Below are 23,919 nucleotides of genomic sequence, written 5' to 3'. Positions count from 1 at the left end.
AATGGGTGCACAGTAAAGAAACAGAAAAGCAACATGCAAGAACACCAAAAGGGGAAGATAGAGGTATTCACAACAAACCGCATACAACAATCTCAATATGACAAGAGCGACTTTCCAGAACACTTTCTCCAATGAAGCCAGGAACAGAATGAAGATTCTATTGCTCACATGGAGGGAAGCCAGATAAGGGTTTATATAATGGAAGGGTGTTGTCCCAATAGACCATGAGGAACTCTAAACCCTTTACATGCCACAAAGAAACCTGTTAACTCACGAATGGCTGTGAGGATTTAAAGAGGGCCTGTGCTCAGCTATTCGCTGCGATCTTCTAATCTCAAATGTAACACAGGACCAAGCAGAATGCAGCATATTCATGATATGTTTAGTGTGTGTGATGTGCGCTGTGCTTGTGTGACCAGTGCATAATGCTGGAATAGTGTGAAAATTGTAAAATGCTATTTATTGCAGTGATTCATTCAAAATAAAATGTAGTATATGAACTGAATTGCAGAGTGTGGGGATTATATTGTAGGGAGGTATACAATGTTAGGCAAGAGCTACACAATGTCTTTGGCTGAGACACTTTTTGCGTCCAATGATCATGCTCTGCTGTGGTCATCATGACATCACCCTTTCAGCCTGTCAACAAAGAGGTGGACAGCAACAGAGAGCTGGAGCAGAGGAGAGTGAGCACTGCTTTGTTTGGTATTTTTACATCTGCAAACCTCGGGCAAGTGAAAATGAACTGAGGACAACCTGTTTAAGGGAGCAGTAAGTGTCATGATGACAAAGTAAAACAGTTTGTTGAACCTTGCATTCATTCATTGATTGCTGGGTGGGGGGTGAAATTTATTGTATATGGGTGTGTGGTCTGCTAATGACTGACCACAATGAGAGTTCATGAGAACTTAGTACGCATATACTGTATGTATAGTCACTATCTCACTTACCTCTAGAAATTGTGCACTGACTTTAAATATGGGTACTGGGAGCCCATTTGCACGGGATGCGCCTACACGCTCCTGGATTGTTCCAAATAGCTGCCGGACAGCGCGAGGAATGATACCAAGCTCTGTTTCGCTAACCATCAGATCAAAGCCACTGCCCATTGTATGTGTTTTTCCTGCACCAGTCTGAAATCATTAAAATACCTGCAAACATGACACTTAAAAAAGGCTATAAAACATCTATGAAATAAAACAGAAATTACAGATATAAAGTAGAGAAAAAATAGGCCATATTTACCTGACCATAAGCCAGAACTGTAGCATTGTAGCCCTGGAAGCAACCCTCCACCAAACCACGTGCACAAGTATCGTAGACTTTGACTTGTTCAGTTTCTATGTCAAACACATAATCATAAGTGAAGGCCTTGTCCTTACCCAAAAGTACCTGGGGTTCTCCTGGGTAAACCCATGTGCATATATGGCATCCTTCAGCCTGTTCTTTATTGCTTTGAGGACGAATCCTAAATGAATCAGTAAAAAAGAAACTTATTGGCAAAGTATAACATTATGAAATTGAAGGATTGTCCACATTTTCTATATTTTAAACAAAATGAGTCGATATAAAATTACCTAATGTATAATAAAAAAAAATGTTAAATTTATTTTTTCCTATACCATATCACTATCCATATTTAAAAATAATCATTAATTTTGTAATTCTCGTACTGGCTACTAAATCTAATATTAGACTCAGACAAATGAACATTAAGCACCAACAGACTGGCTCTGACACATTTATTTCTACAGGATAGCGTTCTAGACGTGCTTCAATCTAGACAAAGTCAGTTTGGAGGGAGGGGGAGTAGGTGAGCTGTGGCCATCACTTATTGTGAATGGAGGTGTGTTATCTACTATATTACAGGTGTTTCCTTTCAATGTATGTAAATATAATGACTGCTGAAAAGTAATCTGTACAAAAGAGAAAAAAGAGAAAATAAATCAGTTTATTAGCTTTATCTGCCAGTGTCAAAATTGGAAGATTGGTGATTTTGTTTTTTCAATATACAGAACTTTTCAAATGCAATGGTTTTCCTTGTTCTTATTGCAATTTGCACACTGTAGATTCAGACTGATTCAAGCAGCAAAACCGTGAAGGAACACGGAATAACGCAGCAATTGTAAAAATAAACCAGAAAGTGTGTTAAAAACTTAGATTTCTCAAAGTATTTCCATTTAACTCTGATAATAGTATCCAATAAAGCATAAGAGAATGGCTTCCAATAAAGATTTATGAACTTTTTGCGACCATCCGGTGCATTTTGCAGAGGCAATGTTGGTAAACAATACAGGACTGAGTGCTATTCCACAATTGTTCTAAGCCAAAATATGGCAAGAACCACTCAACTAAGGAAAAAGAAATGACAGTTCATCAATACTTTAAGAAATGAAGGTCAGTCACTACAGGAACATTTCAAGAACATTGGAATTATCATCATGTGCAGTCATGAAAACAATCGCTATGAAGAAACTGGCTCTCATAAGGGCTGTTATGTCCCATGAATGAGACATTTTACAGACTGTCCTGTACATTTTTCATGCTGTATTGCAGTCTCTCATATTGTTTATTGTTGCTATGTGTTCCTGTGTTTTGCATAGCTTAAATCCTCCCTTTCCATGAAGTATGTCCCTTCTGTCTCCCTGCCTCCCTTTGCTGGGTGTCATGTCACTTCCTTCTCCCTGTGTCTCAGTCTCCTTCTTGGCTTCATTAGAGGCACATGTGCTTTCAGCCTGTCTGAAGAAAGTCTTTTTTACCTGCTGCTGTTTGTATGCATTCAACAAGAATTCTTAAAGAAATCAAAGTCTCTTCTGGATTCTTCATAACGTGTACCTGCAGCTGAGTTAAGCTATCTGCGAACGTCGCCAATTGTAAGTAGGGTGAAGAGATTCAGCATCTCACAGAGCCATATTTGCAGCCACAGGCCCCAGGAACAAAATAGTAAAAAAGACTTACCAGATTCATCTGTAAAGCCACCCACAGCTTCTATAAAGCTACAGAACTTCCTCCGCTCTCAGCATATAAGAGACTATACAGCCCCCCTTCTCCCTGTGAATCAGGATGGCTGAAGGAATGACTACATGGTCTCTGCCAGACTCATTGTTAGATGAAGAGTGCATAGAACTTGATCCACTATCTAGTGAGAAGGCTAGACGTCCCACAAAGCCCACATGGAAAGTAAGGGAGAATATAGAATCCAGTAAACGTGATCTTCTCCGTGCTATAGCAGAGCTATGGCAAAAACTGCTGAGTCACATAGACAGCCTGTCTCAGCCTGCTTCTCTCAAACGACCACCAGAGGGAACCCTTGCACAACTGTGTTCAGATTATCAAGTGTATGCAGAAAAGGCAGATCAGTGCACCTCCGTATTATAGAGACTTAACCCGTCAGTTCCCTGAAAAGAGCTGAAAGCTTTCCAACAACTTAACTCTGAGAGAGAAAGCATGGTGCGCGATATAAAAGCCAAGACAGAGGTAAGAATCGCGCTAATAGCCAAGATGTCATCTTGTATTTCTGGCTCAGCCAGACAGTCAAAGCGATCATCTAAGTCACGCTCTTCAAACTCCTCAACCCTCAGCGAACAGCTCGTAAGAGAACGTGCAGAAGCTGACGCCACTAAAATACAAGCTGCCTTCGCTCAAAAGAAAACTGAGATGGAAATAGAGGCAGCCGAAGCAGTGTGCAGAAATGCAGAAATAGAGGCCCTAGAGAAGAAAAGAAAGGCAGAAACACAGGCCCTAGAGAAGAAAAAAAGGCAGAAATAGAGACCCTAGAGAAGGAATGCGAACACACCGCAGCCATGGCAAGGTTAAAGGTCCTGGAACAAGCCATCAGTGAGAGCCAAAGAGACAGTGTCAGTTTAGGTGATTTTGATACTGAAGACCCTCTTAAGTGTACTAGAGACTATGTACAAAGCCAAAACAGTGCTCCCCCTGCTCCTTCAATCCTTCCTGACTGCACAGATGCTCCCCTGAGACAACAGGACACAGTGTTTACCCACATCCTGCACCCAAGGTCAGTACAATACGCTGCCAACCCTGCATCCTGATTTTCCTCTGTGCACCAGAATGTACCAGAAACCTGCACCTCACCAAACTTTACACACAGAAACATATATGCAGGCCAATATGCAGGCAAGTCACCACACTCCGGTCAGTCACACAATTCCAGTCCCATGTGTGGCAGAAACTAAGCTCATTAAGCCAGTTAATGGACTTAACACCTATGCCACCCTATATATGTTCCTGCATTCCCAGGTCAAAGCACAGACTGTATGAACAATGCTACCCAGCCAGCAATGGTCCTTCCAAAATCGGAGAATGCTAATATGACTGGCTTTGCAAGGTACATGATTCGGCGTGATCTAACTAAGACTGGTCTTACAAAGTTTGACGATAAACCTGAGAACTACAGGGGTTGGAAGTGTACCTTTAAAACCACAATCAGTGACCTCGGCATCACTGCCGCTGAAGAGCTAGACCTGCTAATCAGGTGGCTTGGGCCACCATCCACGGATCGGGTCAAGAGACTTAAATCCGTCCACATCAGTAATCCTATTGCGGGTCTCACCGCTGCATGGAAGAGGCTAGAAATAAGCTATGACAGTCCTGAGGCCATAGAACAGGCCTTGTTCAAGCGACTAGAGGATTTTTCAAAGGTATCTAGTAAGGACAGTACAATGTTCCAAGAGCTCAGCGACCTTCTTTTAGAGCTTCAGCTGGCCAAAGCAGACCCGTACCTGCCTGGCCTCAGCTACCTGGACACTGCTCATGGGGAAACCCCAATAGTTTCCAAGCTGCCATCCAATATCCAAAATAAGTGGGCCATGCTTGGATCAAAATACAAAAGGGAAAACCAAGTCTCCTTCCCTCCATTTTCCTACTTCTGCAAGTTCATCGAAAATATTGTAGAGTGTAAGACTGATCTAAGTTTTTCCTATGAAGAACACAGCGACCCTGTTTCATCTCCTAAACACGAGAGTCCACGTCCTAACTACAGGAACCGCCGAGCTCCAATGTCCGTCAAGAAGACTGATGTTCTTCCCACACCTTCAGTATCACAAGATAAGAGCAACAAAGGTGAGTAGGTTAAGAATCCTAATCATATGTGTCCCATTCACAAGAAAACTCACCCCTTAAAGAAGTGCATCGGCTTCAGAAAGAAACCACTCCAGGAACGCAAAGCGCTTCTGAATAACTTTGGGATATGTTACAGGTGCTGCGCTTCTATTGAACACTTTTCTAAGGACTGTAAAATATCTATTAAGTGTTTGGAGTGCGACAGTGAGGAGCATGTGCAAGCGCTCCATCCATCCCAATCTAACACTGCACAGCTTACACCTTCCCCCACCACAAGGCAAGGCGGGGAGGATGCTGTTCAAACAGTGAGTCTGCGGAGAAGGCCTCTGGGACAAGTCGTGTGCGAAGATATACCTGGCGAATGTGTATCCCAAGGGTCGACCAGAGAAAACCACAAGGGTGTATGTTATCCTGGACGATCAGAGCAACCGGTCACTTGCAAGGTCAGAACTCTTTGATATGTTTGACTTAAAGGGAAACTCTCACCCCTACACCCTGGGCACCTGCAGCGGTGTTATGGAGGTCTCTGGGAGAAGAGCCAATGGATTCATGGTGTCTTCTCTTGAGAATAATGTGGAGATACCCTTACCCACTCTGGTCGAATGCAACCAGATACCGTCCAACAGAGAGGAAATCCCAACTCCAGAGGCTGCACTCCATCACCCTCATCTAAGGACTTTGGCAGGCAAGATACCAGCTCTCGACAACAGTGCAAACATTCTGGTCTTGCTTGGCAGAGACATTCTGCGAGTACACAGGGTACGTCAGCAAGTCAACGGGCCACATGACGCTCCATTTGCTCAACCCTTTGACCTAGGCTGGGTTATCAAAATCAATGTCTGTACAGGAAAGATGAAGAGACCCCGGAGGATTTCCTCATTTAATACTCACGTCCTACCAAATGGTCGCAGCACTTACTTTCAACCATGCCCACATGTCATGTTGGACGCTATTCACACTAGGGCGTCCGACAGACAGCGGTAATTGCACATTCGTCCACTATACGTTCTGTGGCGCCGGCTAGACTTTATCCAGGTTGTCCGGGGTTAATCTAGCTGGTAATCGGGTTGGAGGCTGGGTCACGCCCGTGGCCTTTAAATAGTCATTCTGGACTTTGGGCGTCGCCGATTATAGCTTGTGTCTTGTGCCTGGTGATCTCGGTCTGGAGTGGTGGTCTAGGAGAAGAAATATCGTATCTGGTGGTGTATTATCCTTTGTCATATTTCTCCTTCCTATATTTGTATTTGTTTTGCCCTGTGCACATTTTAGTGTTTTCCTGTGTGTCTGCGGCGTGGTGCGTTTTTAGTTTTTCCCTGTCTGTACTTTCTGTAGGGGTTGGTGTGTGGTCTAATCACTGGGTGGCGGGTGTAGGTTTCAGCATAGGACTGAAACAGGAGTCAGGGTCAGGCCTGGCGGCCCAGACAAGCACACCATCAGTGTATATTCTGGAAGAGGGACAGACAGGATTTTCCCTAGTCTGAGGGATATCGCAGGGGCCCGGGTAATCAGCTGTAGTCTACCCAGTACCAGCATGACATTATAATTGGACTAAATAAATTTTGGATGCCATGGATCCCATGACTTCCATAACCCGCCAGTTGGAGGCGCTGTCCTTACAGGTCACTGAGTTGAAGGGGGCAGTTCAGCAACAGGGTCTGGTAGTATCTAATGTGCAAGCTGAAAATGCAGGTAGAGTTGCAGAGCCAAAGATCCTTTACCTGAGAGGTTTGCTGGGGAACACAGTAAATTTGTTGTTTTTCGTGAAGCTTGCAAATTATATTTTCGTATGCGCCCGGTTTCCTCAGGTAATGAGGCTCAGCTTGTGGGCCTGGTATTGTCATTACTGAACGGAGACCCTCAAGCATGGGCATTTTCGTTACCATCTGATTCAGCTGCATTTAACTCAGTGGAGTTTTTTTTTTCTGCTCTTGGGCTCATATATGATGATCCTGACAGATTGGCTCTAGCAGAATCTAAAATACGCGCTCTCCGCCAGGGGGAGTGAATGGCGGAGGATTACTGTTCTGAATTTCGCCACTGGGCGGTGGACACACAATGGAATGACCCGGAGCTGCGGAGTCAGTTTGTACATGGGGTTTTGAGAAGGGTTAAACAAGCTCTCCTGATGTATGAGACTCCTGCTTCTCTAGAGTCTGCTATGAATCTTGTTGTCTGCATTAATCGCCGTTTGCGTCAGGGGGTGCAAGAGACGCCGCTTATGGGGGAGGGGTAGGTGTACGTGAGGTTGCTGCAGGTGAGCCCACGGAGCCTATGCAAATCGCAGGGGTGTCACATCATCGAGCCCCATCACTCAGGAAACAGGGAGCCTGTTTTTGCTGTGGTAAAAAAGGACATTAGGTTAATGCTTGTCCTCTGTTTTCTAAGAAAAGCGCAATGGCGGCAAACTACTAAGCTCAGAGGGTGTGGAGGAGGCCAATCTGAGTGTATGCATATCCTCCATGGTGGTCTCTCCTGCCAGAGTTATGGTCGCTGGCAGAGAGCTGCCAATCACTGTTTTTGTGGATAGTGGGTCGGCCACTAATCTCATTGATGAGGAGTTTGCGCGCACGGCCGGGTTCACGGTCGAAAAACTGCCTCATCCTATCCGGGTGGTCACCATAAATGCTACTCCACTCCCACAGGGGGAGATTACTGAGTTTGTGGCTGAGGTTAAACTCCACATTGGGGTCCTACATTCTGAGCAAGTTACATGTAGGGTTCTCAGTAATCTTCCTGCACAAATGGTTCTGGGTTTTCCTTGGTTGTCTATGCACAACCCGGTGATTGACTGGAAAACTCAGGACATAATTCAGTGGAGCAGATTCTGCCAGGAGAATTGCCTGGCCACATGTGTGTCCGCTGTGACTTCTAGCATTCCTGAGTCTCTGCTGGATTTCGCAGATGTGTTCTCTGAGAAGGGTTGCTCAGAATTGCCACCACATCGACCTTATGACTGTACTATTAGGTTTAAACCAGGGGCCAAATTGCCGAAAGCTAGGGTGTTTAACATCTCTGGTCCTGAGAGGCAAGCTTTAAAAGACTACATTGCTGAGAGTTTGAGCAAAGGGCACATCAGGCCTTTGTCCTCGCCGATGGCAGTGGGGTTCTTCTTCGTTAAGAAGAAAAATGGCGGACTACGCCCGTGTCTGGATTTCAGGGAGTTAAACCAGATTATGGTTCGTGATCCATACCCTATGCCACTGATACCTGATTTGTTCAACCAGGTGGCTGGTGCTAAGTGGTTTTCCAAGCTTGACCTCAGGAGGGCGTACAACCTCATAAGAGTCCATCAAGGTGATGAGTGGAAGATGGCTTTTAATACTCCTGAGGGTCATTTTGAAAATTTGGTGATGCCATTTGGGTTGACAAACGCGCCTCCTGTATTTCCATATTTCATAAATGATGTGTTCTCGCATGTACTGGGGAAATTCATTATTGTGTACCTAGATGACATTCTCATTTATTCATGTGACCGTGATACTCATTTAGAGCATGTGAGGCAGGTGTTACAGCTACTCAGAGAAAATAAGCTCTATGCAAAACTGGAGAAATGTGTTTTTTCGGTTCAGGAGTTGCCTTTCTTGGGTTATATTGTGTCTGCTTCAGGGTTTAAAATGGACACCGCTAAGGTGCAAGCGGTGCTGCATTGGGAACGGCCTGATAACCTAAAAGCACTCCAGCGGTTCCTTGGATTTTCTAATTGTTATAGAAAATTTATCAAAGATTTTTCTACTATTGCTAAACTGCTTACTGACATGACGAAAAAGGGTACCAATTTCTCCGCCTGGCCTGAGGCTGCTGTGCGCGCATTCGAATTTCTGAAGAACAGTTTTTCTTCGGCCCCCATTCTGGTGCAACCGGACATATGAAAACCATTTACCATGGAAGTCAATGCGTCTGAGGTTGGGGTGGGGGCGGTGCTGTCACAAGGCTCATCCTTGGGCGAGTTGCGTCCATGCGCCTACTTTTCCAAGAAGCTGTCGCCCGCCGAACGTAACTACGATATCGGCAACAGGGAGTTGTTGGCTATCAAGTTGGCTTTTGAGGAATGGCGACACTTCTTGGAGGGGTCGGTCCACCAGGTTACAGTTATCACCGACCATAAAAATCTGCTTTATTTAGAGTCAGCCAAGCGTCTGTCCCCCAGGCAGGCTCGCTGGGCATTGTTTTTCACGTGATTCAACTTTTTTGTTACGTACCGACCGGGGTCTAAGAACACTAAGGCAGATGCTTTATCCAGGTGTTTTCCGGAGGGAGAACCTCGGGAAGATCCGGTACCCATCCTCCAAAAGGGTGTAGTGGTCTCGGCTCTCATGACAGAGGTTGAGGCTGAGATTGCCGAGGCTCAGGAGGAGGTACCACCAGAGCTTCCCATTAACAAATCATTTGTACCGCTCCATATTTGCCTAAAGGTGTTGGATGAGCATTATGATGCTGTTCTGGCTGGCCATCCAGGGGTTAGGGGTACCTTGGAGTTGGTGTCACGTCGGTTTTGGTGGCCCAAAATCCGACAGGACGTGGTCTCGTACGTGTCAGCATGTTCCACGTGTGCTAGGGCTAAGATGCCTCGCTCTCGTCCTGCTGGCTCGTTACATCCTCTAGGGGTACCCAGTAGGCCATGGATGGAGATCTCTATGGATTTTATTTCAGACTTGCCCTCCTCAGCTGGGAACACGGTCATCCTGGTGGTTGTTGATCGGTTCTCAAAGATGTCGCACTTTGTGTCCTTGCCTTCATTGCCTAACGCGAAGACTCTGGCTCAGGTTTTTGTGCAGGAGGTGGTCAGACTTCACGGGGTCCCGTCTGACATAGTGTCGGATAGGGGTACTCAGTTTGTGGCAAAGTTTTGGAAAGCATTTTGCTCACGGCTGGGGATCAAGTTGTCGCATTCTTCGGCGTTTCATCCTCAGTCAAATGGTCGGACTGAGCGTATGAACCAGAATTTGGAGCAGTATTTACGCTGCTTTGTTTCTGACAATCAGGAGGAGTGGTCAACGTTCCTTCCTTTGGCTGAGTTTGCCATTAATAATCACCACCAGGAATCGTCTGGGGAGTCCCCGTTCTTTTGTGTTTACGGGTACCATCCTCAATTTTGTACTCTGCGTCAGGGTGGCTCTGCTGGCGTTCTGGAGGAGGACCAGCTAGGAACACAACTGTCATCTGTTTGGAGGAGAGTGAAACAGCGCTTGCTGAGCGTGGGTGCAAGGTACAAACGAGTGGCTGACAGCAGATGTGTGCTAGGTCCGGACCTGAGTGTGGGTGATTGGGTGTGGTTGTCCACAAAAAACATAAAACTCAAAGTACCATCCCTGAAATTGGGTCCAAGGTTTATTGGTCCATTTAGGGTCGCCGCCATCATTAACCCGGTAGCCTACTGATTAGAGCTTCCTACGGTTTATAAGATACACAACGTGTTTCACAGATCTCTTTTAGAGAAGGTGGTGGGTTCCGTGGACGCGGCGCCGATTCCACCTCCAGTCTTGGTAGATGGCAATTTGGAGTTTGAAGTCTCCAAGGTGGTTGACTCTCATATGGTGCACATTACAGTATCTGGTACAATGGCGTGGTTATGGGCCGGAGGAGAGGTCTTGGGTACCAGCTTCGGACATACATGCGGACCGGCTGGTCAGTATGTTTCACCTCCGCCATCCGGACAGCCGGGTCCTATAAGTCGTGAGGGCCCTGGGGTCCCTCGTAGAAGGCGGGGTACTGTCATGTCGGACGCTATTCACACTAGGGCGTCCGACAGACAGTGGTAATTCCACATTCGTCCACTATACGTTCTGTGGCGCCGACTAGACTTTATCCAGGTTGTCCGGGGTTAATCTAGTTGTTAATCGGGTTGGAGGCTGGGTCACGCGCGTGGCCTTTAAATAGTCATTCTGGACTTTGGGCGTCGCCGATTATAGCTTGTGTCTTGTGCCTGGTGATCTCGGTCTGGAGTGGTGGTCTAGGAGAAGAAATATCGTATCTGGTGGTGTATTATCCTTTGTCATATTTCTCCTTCCTATATTTGTATTTGTTTTGCCCTGTGCACATTTTAGTGTTTTCCTGTGTGTCTGCGGCGTGGTGCGTTTTTAGTTTTTCCCTGTCTGTGCTTTCTGTAGGGGTTGGTGTGTGGTCTAATCACTGGGTAGCGGGTGGAGGTTTCAGCATAAGACTGAAACAGGAGTCAGGGTCAGGACTGGTGGCCCAGACAAGCACACCGTCAGTGTAAATTCTGGGAGAGGGACAGACAGGGTTTTCCCTAGTCTGAGGGATATCGCAGGGGCCCGGGTAATCAGCTGTAGTCTACCCAGTACCCGCATGACACCACATCATTACTGGGTGAAAGAGAAGATAAGCGATAATAAGTGGAAGAAAGAAAACTGATGACGCAAACATAATCCCGTCCCACAATGATGACCTCTGGTCAACAGTGTTCAACTCTACAAGAGAAGACAACCAGCTAGCACCTGCAAGGGAGGGCAAAGAGTTCATGAAGATTATGGAAAAGGAATTTGCCCAAGACGATTCAAATAGAGGGGTAGCACCTTTTACCTTTTCGATCTCCTAGAACAAGGCTACCTGATAATCTGCAACAAGCAACGGCAAGGTTTTCATCCCTAAAACGCACCTTAAAGAGAAGGCCAGAGATGGAGAAACATTTTGTTGACTTCATGCAGAATATCTTCGACAGAGGTCACGCAGAACCCGCACCCCCGCTAAAAGAAGGTGAAGAATGCTGGTATCTCCCATCCTTTGGTGTCTACCATCCTCGCAAACCCGACTAAACTAGAGTGGTGTTTGACTCCAGTGCTCAGTATGAAGGCATCTCCCTAAATAGCCTACTCCTCACTGGGCCTAATCTAAACAACAGCCTTCTAGGAGTACTGATTCGCTTCAGACAAGAACCTGTCGCAGTAATGGCCGACATTCAACAAATGTTTAATTGTTTTATCGTGAGAGAAGACAGCAGAAACTACTTCGGATTCCTATGGTACAAAGACAACGACGTCCGCAACAAGGTCATAGACTACAAGATCATCTCAAACAGTAAAAAGGTAATGGAAGCATTTCCATCTGAGGATCACGATGCTGGTGTAAGGGATCTTGTTCTGGGTTCTGATGTTCCTCCCATGCAACGCAGCCTTGGTCTGCTTTGGGATATTAAGCAGGACACATTCACTTTCCAGGTGTCAGCTTGTGATAAACCTTTCACTAAATGAAGTCCGTGGAGTCCTATCTGTTGTGAACAGCATCTATGATCCTCTCGGGTTTATCACATCCATCACCATTCAAGGCAAGATACTGTTGACAGTTGACCGCCGAGAGTACGGATTGGGACACTCCGCTACCATTCCAGAAACAACAAAGGTGGGAGGCGTGGAAGAAGTCTCTGAAGGTCTTAGAGCATTTCCAAGTCCCACGATGTTATTCCTCAGGCACCCTTTCAGCCACCATCAGAAGAGAAGTCCACATTTTCTCCGACGCTTCTACAGAGGCTATAGCTGCTATAGCCTACCTGAAGACCTTGGAAGAAGATAACAAAGTGCATTGTGGATTCATCCTTGGTAAGGCAAAACTAACCCCGAAATATGCTCACTCTGTTCCAAGACTCGAACTTTGTGCCGCTGTTCTGGCAGTGGAGTTAGCTGAAGCTATAAAGGACGAAATGGACATTGCTACTGATTCATTTACCTTCTACACAGACAGTAAAGTGGTACCAGTAACATCAGACCCTGATGCACCAATTATCCTTACTCCTGCTACATTTCTTACTCAGAAGGTTGGAGCTGCCGCAATCCCTCCAGGGAAGTTTGTGGACGGGGACATTTACAGACGTCAGTGGAAACAGGTACAACACTTGTCCAGTGTCTTTTGGCACTGCTGGAAAACTGAATACCTGCACTTTCTTCAAAGCTGTCACAAATGGCAGACTGCAAAACCTAATTTCCAAGAAGGCGACCTCGTCCTCCTTAAAGCTAAAGAAGCTCATCGCAACGACTGGCCAATGGGTCTTATCACAAAAGTTACACCAAGCAATGACGGGAAGATCCATAAGGTAGAAGTCAAGGTTACGAAAGGCGGTTCAACTCGTATTTTCTTCCATCCAGTCACTGAGCTTGTGCTACTTTTACCAAAGGAGGACATCACATGAAAGTCATTGTTTATGGACACAGCTCAAGGCGGGGAGCCTACCTCCATATATTCCTCCAGCTGTGTTGGAACATTCGAACATTTGAACTTTCTCCAGCGGATTGTTGGGCTGGTGGAAGTGTTTGCACGTTGCGGCTTCCACAATCTGAAGATGGGATTACGTTTGGACTCTGTCTATCCCGCTGTTGAGGACTTCATGCCTCCAACTGAAGATTGGACCATGCCAATTGGACTACAACTGTTGTAGTTGTTGTTACTTGCATGCTTGTTTTCCTTTTGTTTTTCAGGTCTACAGTGACAGCCCCAGAGGACATCATAAGAATTACGAAATCTAAAGATTTCAGACGGGGAGTGTTATGTCCCATGAATGAGACATTTTACAGGTGGTCCCGTACATTTTACATGCTGTATTGCAGACTCTCATATTGTTTATTGTTGCTATGTGTTCCTGTGTTTTTCATAGCTGAAATCCTCCGTTTCCATGAAGTTTGTCCCTTCTGTCTCCCTCTGCTGGGTTTCATGTCACTTCCTTCTTCTCCTTGTGTCTCAGTCTCCATCTTGGCTTCATTAAAGGCACATGTGCTTTCAGCCTGTCTTAAGAAAGTATTTTTTACCTGCTGCTGTTTGTATGCATTCAACAAGAATTCTTAAAGAAATCAAAGTCTCTTCTGGATTCTTGTATAACACTAGATGGTGGCCCGATTCTAACGCACCGGGTATTCTACAATATGTATGTAGTTTATTTAAGAAGTTTTCAGAATAATGCAATTTATACACAGGATTCGTTTGGCCGGGCGCGACCAATTAGCGAAGCGCTGTTCAAATTTTGCGCCAATTCTCGGCCGGACTGCACCCGTCGCTGATTGTTCGCGGCCGGCCGGGCGTGACCAATCAGTGAAGCCAGGGCCAGCTTCAGGTTTTTGAGGGCCCCGGGAGAAAGAGTCTGTGGGCCCCCCTCTTTAACACATACCACGATTCATGATGCACAGATACAGCAGAGAAATATACCACAGCCAAGTAGCATATAACACAGCCCATGTAGCATATCACACAGCCCACGTAGCATATCACACAGCCCACGTAGCATATAGCACAGCCACATAGCATATAGCACACGCCATGTAGTATATAGCACAGGCCACATAGTATATAGCACAGCCCACGTAGCATATAGCACAGCCCACATAGCATATAACACAGCCACGTAGTATATAGCACAGCCACGTAGTATATAGCACAGCCACGTAGTATACAACACAGGCCACGTAGTATATAACACAGCCACTAAGTATATAACACAGCCCACATAGTATATAGCACAGCTCATGCAGTATATAACACAGCCACGTAATATATTGCACAGCTACGTTGTTATATAGCACAGTCGATGTAGTATATAGCACAGGTCTTGCAGTATATAACACAGCCCACATAGTATATAACACAGCCACGTAGTATATACACAGCGACGTAATATATTGCACAGCCACGTAGTATATAGCACAGCCCACGCAGTATATAACAGCCCACACAGTATATAACACAGCCCTAGCAGTATATAGCAATGTGGGCACCATATCCCTGTTAAAAAAAGAATTAAAATAAAAAAGTTATATACTCACCTTCCGGCGGCCCCCGGATCCAGGCGAGGGGTTTAGCGATGCTCTTCACGACGTTCCGGTCCCAAGAATGCATTGCGGTCTCGCGAGATGATGACGTAGCGGTCTCATGAGACCACTATGTCATCATCTCGCGAGACTGCAATGCATGGCCCCGAGCGTCGCGAGAAGCGGGAAAGGCGCCGGAAGGTGAGTATATAATTTTTTATTATTTTTTTTTTTTTAACATTAGATATATTTACTATTGATGCTGCATAGGCAGCATCAATAGTAAAAAGTTGGTCACACAGGGTTAATAGCAGCGTTAATGGACTGTGTTACACCGCGGCATAACGTGGTGTAACGCAGCCATTAACCCTTTGTGAGCGCTGACTGGAGGGGAGTAGGGAGGGGCACTGACGGAGAGAAGGAAGGGGCGAATTTGCGGCCGCACTGTGTCCGTCGCTGATTGGTCGCGGCCGGCCGCGACCAATCAGCGACGCAGGTTTTCCGTACAGACAGACAAACAGACAGACAGACGGAAGTACCCCTTAGACGATTATATAGATAGATGTGTGCCTGCAGCTGAGTTAAGCTATCTGCAAACGTCACCAATTGTAAGTAGGGTGAAGAGATTCAACATCTCACAGAGCCATATTTGCAGCCACAGGCCCCCGGGACAGACTAAGGGCCGCTCCAGGAAAGGAAGACCAAGAATTATCGCTGTTACAGAGGATAAGTCCCTCAGAATTACCAGCGTCAGAACCTACGAATTGAAAGCACCTCATACAGTTAGGTCCAGAAATATTTGGACTGTGACACAAATGTTGGCATTGTAGCTGTATGCCAAAATATACTCAAGATACAGTTATTTAGGCAATATGGGTTTAAAGTGCAGACTCTCAGCTTTAATTTGAGGGTATTCACATACTAATTGGAGTAAGCATTTAGGAATTACAACTCTTCAATACTGTATGTAGCTGCCTATTTTTAAAGAAACTAAAATAATTGAACAATTATTTCAAAAGTTATTTAATGAGCTGCATGGGCTATTTCATCCATCATCAATTAAGCAAGTAAAAGGTCTGGAGATGATTCTAGGTGTCACATTTGAATTTGTAAGCTGTTGCTGCGAACCAACATGTGGTCAAAGGAGCTCTCAATCAAAGTGAAAAAGACTTTAATTAGGCTGGAAAAAAAAGAAGTCCATCAGAAAAATAGCAGAAATGTTAGGAGTGGCCAAATCAATATTTTGGTACATTCTTCAAAAAAAGAGCGCACTGGACATTCACAAAAAACACAGTGGTAGACTATCACAGAGTCCTTTCCATGGTGAAGAAAAACCATTTCACAATATCCACCCAAGTGAAGAACATTCTCCAGGAAGTAGGTGTTTAAGTACCTAAGGATACCGTCTCACAGTGGCACTTGGGTCGCTACGACGGCACGATCCGTGATATTCCAGCGATATACTTACGATCTCGCTGTGTCTGACACGCTACTGCGATCAGGGACCCCGCTGAGAATCGTACGTCGTAGCAGATCGTTTGAAACTTTCTTTCGTCGCTGAATCACCCGCTGTCATCGCTGGATCGGCGTGTGTGACGCCGATCCAGCGATGTGTTCGCTTGTAACCAGGGTAAACATCGGGTTACTAAGCGCAGGGCCGCGCTTAGTAACCCGTTGTTTACCCTGGTTACCATTGTAAATGTAAAAAAAAAAAAAACACTACATACTCACATTCCGGTGTCTGTCACGTCCCTCGCCGTCAGCTTCCCGCACTGACAGCCGTAAAGTAAAAGCAGAGCACAGCGGTGACGTCACCGCTGTGCTGTGCTTTACGGCCGGCACTGACACAGTCAGTGCGGGAAGCTGACGGCGAGGGACGTGACAGACACCGGAATGTGAGTATGTAATGTTTTTTTTTTTACATTTACAATGGTAACCAGGGTAAACATCGGGTTACTAATCGCGGCCCTGCACTTAGTAACCCGATGTTTACCCTGGTTACCCGGGGACTTCGGCATCGTTGGTCGCTGGAGAGCTGTCTGTGTGACAGCTCTCCAGCGACCACACAACGACTTACCAACGATCACGACCAGGTCGTATCGCTGTTCGTGATCGTTGGTAAATCGTTTAGTGTAACGGTACCCTAAGTCTACCATAAAGAGAAGACTTAATGAGATCAAATACAGAGGGTTCACTACAAACTATTAATGTACCTTATAAATAGAAAGGCTAGATTAGACTTTGCAAAAAAAAAACATCTAAAGAAGCCAGACCAGTTCTGGAAAGGCATTTTTGGGAGAGATGAAACTAAGATCAACTTTTACCAGTAGGATGGAAAGAAAATAATATGGATACAGAAGGAGCCAGATGAATTCTGAAGTCTACAGAGTTATACTTTCTGCTCAGATTCAACCAAATGCAGCAAGGTTGTTTGTACGATGCTTCACAGTACAGATGAACAATGGCCCAAACGTACTCCGAAAGCAACCCTGGAGGGTTTTTTTTCAAGGCAAAGAAGTGGAATGTTCTGCAATGGCTGAGTCAATCACAAGATCTCAACCCCATTGAGCATGCATTCCACATACTTAAGGCAGAAAGACCCACAAACTAGCAACAGCTGCATTAAAGGCCTGGCAAAGCATCACAAAGGAGGAAATCCAAAGTTTAACAATGTTCATGGCTTCCAGACTTCAGCCAGACATTGCCTACAAAGGATTCTCTACAAAGTATTAAAATTAACATTTTCTTTTAGGTAAAGTTAATTTGTCCAATTACTTTTGAGCCCCTGAAATGAGAAGACTTTGAAGAAAAATTATTGCAATTCCTAACGTTTCATGATATTTATGTTCAAACCCTTCAATTAACCCCTTTACCCCAAGAGTGGTTTGCATGTTAATGACCAGGCCAATTTTTACAATTCTGATCACAGTCCCTTTATGAGGTAATAATTCTGGAACGCATCAACGGATACCGGTGATTCTGACACTGTTTTCATGTGACATATTGTACTTCATGATAGTGGTAAAAATTGTTGATATTATTGCGTTTATTTGTGAAAAAAAACGGAAATGTGGCAAAAATTTTGAAAATTTTGCAATTTTCCCACTTTGAATTTTCAGGCCCCTAAATCAGAGATGTGTCACACAAAATACTTAATAAGTAACATTTCCCACATGTCTACTTTACATCAGCACAATTTTGGAACCAAAATATCTTTTGTTAGGAAGTTATAATGGTTAAAAATTGACCAGCGATTTCTCATTTTTACAACACCATTTTTTTTAGGGACCACATCACATTTGAAGTCACTTTGAGGGGGTCTATATGATAAAAAATACATAAAAGTGACACCATTCTAAAAACTGCACCCCTCAAGGTGCTCAAAACCACATTCAAGAAGTTTATTAACCCTTCAGGTGCTTCACAGGAATTTTCGGAATGTTTAAAAAAAATGAACATTTAGCTTTTTTTCACAAAAAATTTACTTCAGATCCAATTTTTTTTATTTTATCAAGGGTAACAGGAGAATTTTGACCCCAAATATTGTCATGCAATTGGTCCTGGGTACGCTGATACCCCATATGTGCAGGTAAATCACTGTTTGGGTGCATGGCAGAGCTCGGAAGGGAAGGAGCGCCATTTGACTTTTTCAATGCAAAATTGGCTGGAATTAAGATTGGACGCCATGTCACATTCAGAGAGCCCCTGATGTGCCTAAACAGTGGAAACCCCCCACAAGTGACACCGTTTTGGAAACTAGACCCCCTAAGGGACTTATTTAGATGTGTGGTGAGCACTTTGAACCCCCAGGTGCTTCACAGACGTTTATAGCGTAGAGCCATAAACATAAAAAATCATAATTTTTCCACAAAACTGATCTTTTCGCCCACAATTTTTTATTTTCCAAAGGGTAACAGAAGAAATTGGACCCCAAGAGTTATTGTGCAATTTGTCCTGAGTACGCTGATATGTGGGGGTAAACCACTGTTTGGGCACATGGCAGAGCTCAGAAGGGAAGGAGCGCCAGATTTTACTGTTATAGTTTGCAGGTGCCATGCCCCAATGGGAAAGCCTATGAGGTGCCAAAACAGCAGAACCCCCCCATAAGTGACCCCATTTTACGACCTACGCCTCTCAGTGAATTATTGACACCATGGGTGTGTCACGGAATTTTATGCCATTGGGCAACCATGTGGAGATACTCTGGAGGAACGGAGAGCTATTTGCCTATTCAAGTAAATGAGTCTGTGCACATGTCAGTGTGTTTCCAAGGACCATGTGTCCATGAGCAAAACAAGCTGACATGTCCGTTTTGTAGTGTCAACACGGGCCACAAAACATCCTGCGCACGTGCATACGCATAACACACATGGATGTCATCCATGTGACACACATTGGCGCTGGGGCAGAAGCATTAAGGTAAGCGCTGTTCCCCGGTGCCAGGTGCCGAACACATCTCTCATCATTCTCCCATGTGTGTGCCGATCGCCGGCAAAGCAGGGGAGAATGATGAGAGCCGTATACAGCACCCGGCGCCAGAGAACAGGGCTTACTATAACGCTTCTTCCCTGGCACCCATCCTTGTGGTACTGATGCGGCACACGCATGCCACACATGTGAAGCAAGTATTATAAACACGGACATTGACATCTCCGGTACCAGATATATTAGGATTTGTGAAAGAGGCGTTATAGTGGGTTTATCTCTTTGGCTGCTGTCACACACTAAAAGACGCTTTTTATTGCAAAAAATAGCTTTGCATCATCACATTTTGAGAGCTATAAATTTCGCGGGACGGGTTGACATTTTTATTGGTACCATTTTCGAGCACACTATTTTTTTTTCACTTTTTATTCCTATTTTTGGGAGGTAGAATGAACAAAAATCAGCAATTCATAAATTTCTTTTTGAGGGGGCGTTTATACCGTTCCATGTGTGGTAAAATTGATAAAGCAATTTTATTCTTCTGGTTAGTACTATTACAGCAATACCTCATTTATATCTTTTTTATGTTTTGGCGCTTTTATACAATAAAAACTATTTTATATAAAAATAATTATTTTTGCATCGCTTTATTCTGAGAGCTATAACTTTTTTCTGGTGATGGAGCTGCATGGGGGCTTGTTTTTTTGTGGGACAAGATGATGTTTTCAGAGATACCATGTTTATTTATATCTGACTTTTTGATCGTGTGTTACTCCACTTTTTGTTTGGCAGTATGATGATAAAGCATTGTTTTTTGCCTTGTTTTTTTTTTTTTTTAATGGTGTTCCCTAAAGGGGTTAACTAGTAGGACAGTTGTATAGGTCGGGTCCTTACGGACGTGGGGATGCCAAATATGTGTACTTTTATTTTTAAATTTTTTGGTTAATTCAAATATTTATTTAATGATAGAATAAATATTTTTTTTTTTATTATTTATTTTAAAATATATATTTTTACAATTATTTAAAAAAAATGTTTTTACTTTATTCTATCTTTTACACTTTGTCCCACTATGGGACAATCATTTTTTGCAGGCTGATTGCTTCTATAGCATGCAGATGAAGCAGCACCTGCATGCCATATAAGCTGTGAGCACTGCACTCTATACACACTGACCTGAGAGACTTCCTGACATGCACTGCACATGACAGGAAGTTTCTCAGCTCTGGTAACCCGGATGTTGTCACGCCCTCGGGGTCTCCGATCCAAAGGCAGAGGGGCTGTCAGCGCTCTGCCTGCTCCCGGAATGCTGTGTTCGTGTTCGATTGCAGTATTCCAGGGGTTAAGTGTCGGGAGCGGTCTGTATACTTTATATGCTTATTGTGAGGACGTGAGGGGAGTCATATGTTTGAGCCGTTATGTATCCCCTAGGATGCGCATAGAAGCATATTGAACCCGCTGAAGTGCATTGTATTCACACCTACAGCTGTGGTTACAATGCAGAATAAAAGAGTGTGGATTTGGTCAAACTATTTGACCATGTCAGATTTCAGGAAAACCTGACATTGGCTTATATTTTTAGAGAGATTTACAGGTTTGGGACGAATCTCTCACTCCACTCTAGGTTTTGGGAGTAGCTCATGTCCACGATTCACATTTAAACTTTGAGTTGAGGTTTTGTTTGCAAGCTACAGAGCAGGAGGTTCTATGCAATATTGGCCTGTGTGAGGCTAAGACAGAGCCAAGGAAAACAAAGCTTGTGACTCACCCAAAGGGTTACGGCGGAGCAGGCAACGTCTTTTGATATCGACTATTTGGATGACACGGCTGGACAACATTTATCTCTCTTTTTGTGATTTGGGAGGCGTTTACCTCTCTTTGCGAGTTTTGGGAAATAAAGATGCTTTATGTTGAACTCTCTTGGGTCACTGCCTCTATATCACACTGTGTGAACACCAATGTACTACACTATATATATATATATATATATATATATATATATATATATATATATATATACAGTATATAATCTCCCCTCATACATACTACCTGTTTGTCCATACCTTATGGTCACCTCCATTTATCAGTGTCTGACCATTCTCCCAGTGCATGCCTGCGTTTGCTTCCCCTGCGCTCGGGCACATGTTAGTTACAAGCATAGAATTATAGAATGTTAGAGTTTGAAGGGACCTCCAGGGTCATCGTGTCCAACCCCCAGAATTCGCTAAACCATCTCAGACATACATCTGTCCAGCCTCCATTTGAAGACTTCCTTTGAAGGAGAACTCACCACCTCTGATGGCATCCTGTTCAACTCATTGATCACCCTCCCTGTCAAAATGTTTTTTCTAATATCTAATCTGTACCTTCTCCCTTTCAGTTTCATTCCATTGCTTCTTGTGTATCCATGTGCAAATGAGAAAACGGATAATCCCTCTACACTGGGACATCCCTTTATATATTTGCAAACAGCTTTTAAATCTCCTCTTAGCTTTCTTTTTTGGAAGCTAAACATTCCCAGATCCTTTAACCATTTCTCGTAAGATATACTGTATTTTTCGCTTGGTAAGACGCTCCGGATTATAAGACGCACCCCAAATTTTGAGGAGAAAAATAGGAAAAAACTTTTTTTAATAAATTGGTGGGGCTTTTTATACTCCATGCATCTTATTACTTACCAGGGGTTGTGGCTGGAGGCAGGAGTGGAGCATTGCTGCAGGCTAGGATGAGGGGGTCTGCAGGGGGGCTCCTGTGCTGCAGGCTGGGATGAGGGGGTCTGCAGAGGGGCTCCTGTGCTGCAGGCTGGGATGAGGGGGTCTGCAGGGGGCTCCTGTGCTGCAGGCTGGGATGAGGGGGTCTGCAGGGGGCTCCGGTGCTGCAGGGCTGTCTCCGGTGCTGCAGGGCTGTCTCTGGTGCTGCGGGGGGCTCTGCCAACATTTTGTGAAAGGCCAGAGCCCCTGGCAGTTCGTCCATGCGTTCCTGCATGACTGACTCTGGGAAAATGGTCGCCGGAATCTCGAGAGATGAGATCTCAGCGCTGAAATCTCATCTCCCGAGATTCCAGCGGCCATTTTCCCGGAGTCAGTCATACAGGAACGCATGGACGAACTGCCGGGGGGCTCTGGTCTTTCACAAAATGTCGCCAGAGCCCCCCGCAGCACCGGAGCCTCCAGCATCACCCGGGGCAGCAGCGGACAACCGCGGCAGCGGTGGCGGGCGGCAGCAGTGGCGGGCGGCAGCGGACACCCCCTCATCCCAGCCTGTAACAGTAAGCGGTATATCCGCTTTGTAAGACGCACCCCCATTTCCCATCCAAATTTGGGGGAAATAAAGTGCGTCTTACAAAGCGGAAAATACGGTACTTTGCAGTCCACACAACATCCTGGTAGCTTTTCTCTCAACTTGTTCCAGTTTTTCTATGGAAATGGAATTAAAATGTGATGCCCAGAACTGGACATAGTATTCAAGATCAGTTCTGACCAAAGAGGAGTAGAAGGGGATAATTACTTCACGTAATCTAGAGTTTATGCTTCTCTTAATACATTCCAGAATTATGTTTGCCTTTTTTGCTGCTGCATCACACCGTTGCAATCTGTGACCTATTGGTATACCCAAGTTTTTCTCACACATGCTGTTGCTTAATTTTATTCCACCCATTCTGTAGATGTATTTTTCATTTCCCTTGCCCAGATTTAGAATCTTGAATTTCTCCCTGTTAAATACCATTCTGTTACTGCCCGTTGTTCAAGCTTATCTAGATCCTTTAGAATATTTTCTGTGTTCTCTAGTGTTTGCTATGCCTTCTAGTTTTGCTTCGTTTGCAAATGTCACTGGCCTGTAATTTTCAGATTCCCTCTTTTTTCCTTTTCTGAAGATAGGGACATTTGCCCTTCTCCAGTCCTCAGGGACTTCTCCTGTTCTCCATGAATTTTCAAAGATTCTAGCTAGTGGTTCTGCAATTTCATCTGCTATTTCTTTCCTAGAATATTATTCATCTGGACCAGGAGTTTTAAATTAATTTAAATTAGCGGTGTTCCCTCACCATCTCTGTTCATACATAGTGTGGATTCATTTATTCTTCAAAAGCACAGTATAGATCTGTTGTTACATTTGCTTTCTTAGAGAATACAGATGCAAAATAGGAATTTAAAATTCGTCCTTCTCAACATCCTTTTTGACCACTTTACCTTTTTCATTATGTTAGGCGTTGGGATTCTACCGCTGCGTGGGATAGATCCCAAGTAGGGTTGAGCGACTTTAATTTTTTTTAGATCGAGTCGGGTTTTGTGAAACCCGACTTTGTCCAAAGTCGAGTCGAGTGCAGTCGGCCGATTATCGCTAAAAGTCGGGGATCGACCGAAACACGAAACCCAATGCAAGTCAATGGGGAAGCATAGTCGGCAGTGAGTGGAGGCCAGGAAAACACCTACAGTGCCCATTTTAATGCCAAAAACATCCATTCTTGTTTCTGAAGCTTGTCAATCTTAATTAACTTTATAATAATAGTTGGGCATTGGAAATTGGGGGTCATTTGGCAAAAGTTGTGGGGGGGTAGGGCTGGTTCAAGGTTTTAGTGGGCCCAGGAAACGTGGACTACGTCACGGCGGTGGAGCAGTGAGAGGTAAGTATGTCAAGTTTGCAAGTGCTGTGATCCTAAGCACGCAGG

General features: G+C 44.7%; 1 protein-coding gene across 2 annotated transcripts in view; it reads right to left on the bottom strand.

Annotated features, from left to right (window-relative positions):
• Positions 1-23,919, bottom strand: part of KIF21B (kinesin family member 21B) — a 637,471-nt gene that overhangs the window by 502,101 nt on the left and 111,451 nt on the right. For both annotated transcript variants that reach the window (XM_077295392.1, XM_077295391.1), the window contains exons 2-3: positions 1,246-1,468; positions 951-1,133 (exon numbers count right to left, since the gene is read on the bottom strand). In XM_077295392.1, the coding sequence (XP_077151507.1) occupies positions 951-1,133; positions 1,246-1,468 (406 nt within the window). The remainder of the gene's footprint in view (positions 1-950; positions 1,134-1,245; positions 1,469-23,919) is intronic.

Source organism: Ranitomeya variabilis, chromosome 3, assembly GCF_051348905.1.
Source record: "Ranitomeya variabilis isolate aRanVar5 chromosome 3, aRanVar5.hap1, whole genome shotgun sequence".
NCBI lineage: Eukaryota > Metazoa > Chordata > Amphibia > Anura > Dendrobatidae > Ranitomeya > Ranitomeya variabilis.
This window is presented reverse-complemented; position numbering and strand designations above follow the sequence as displayed.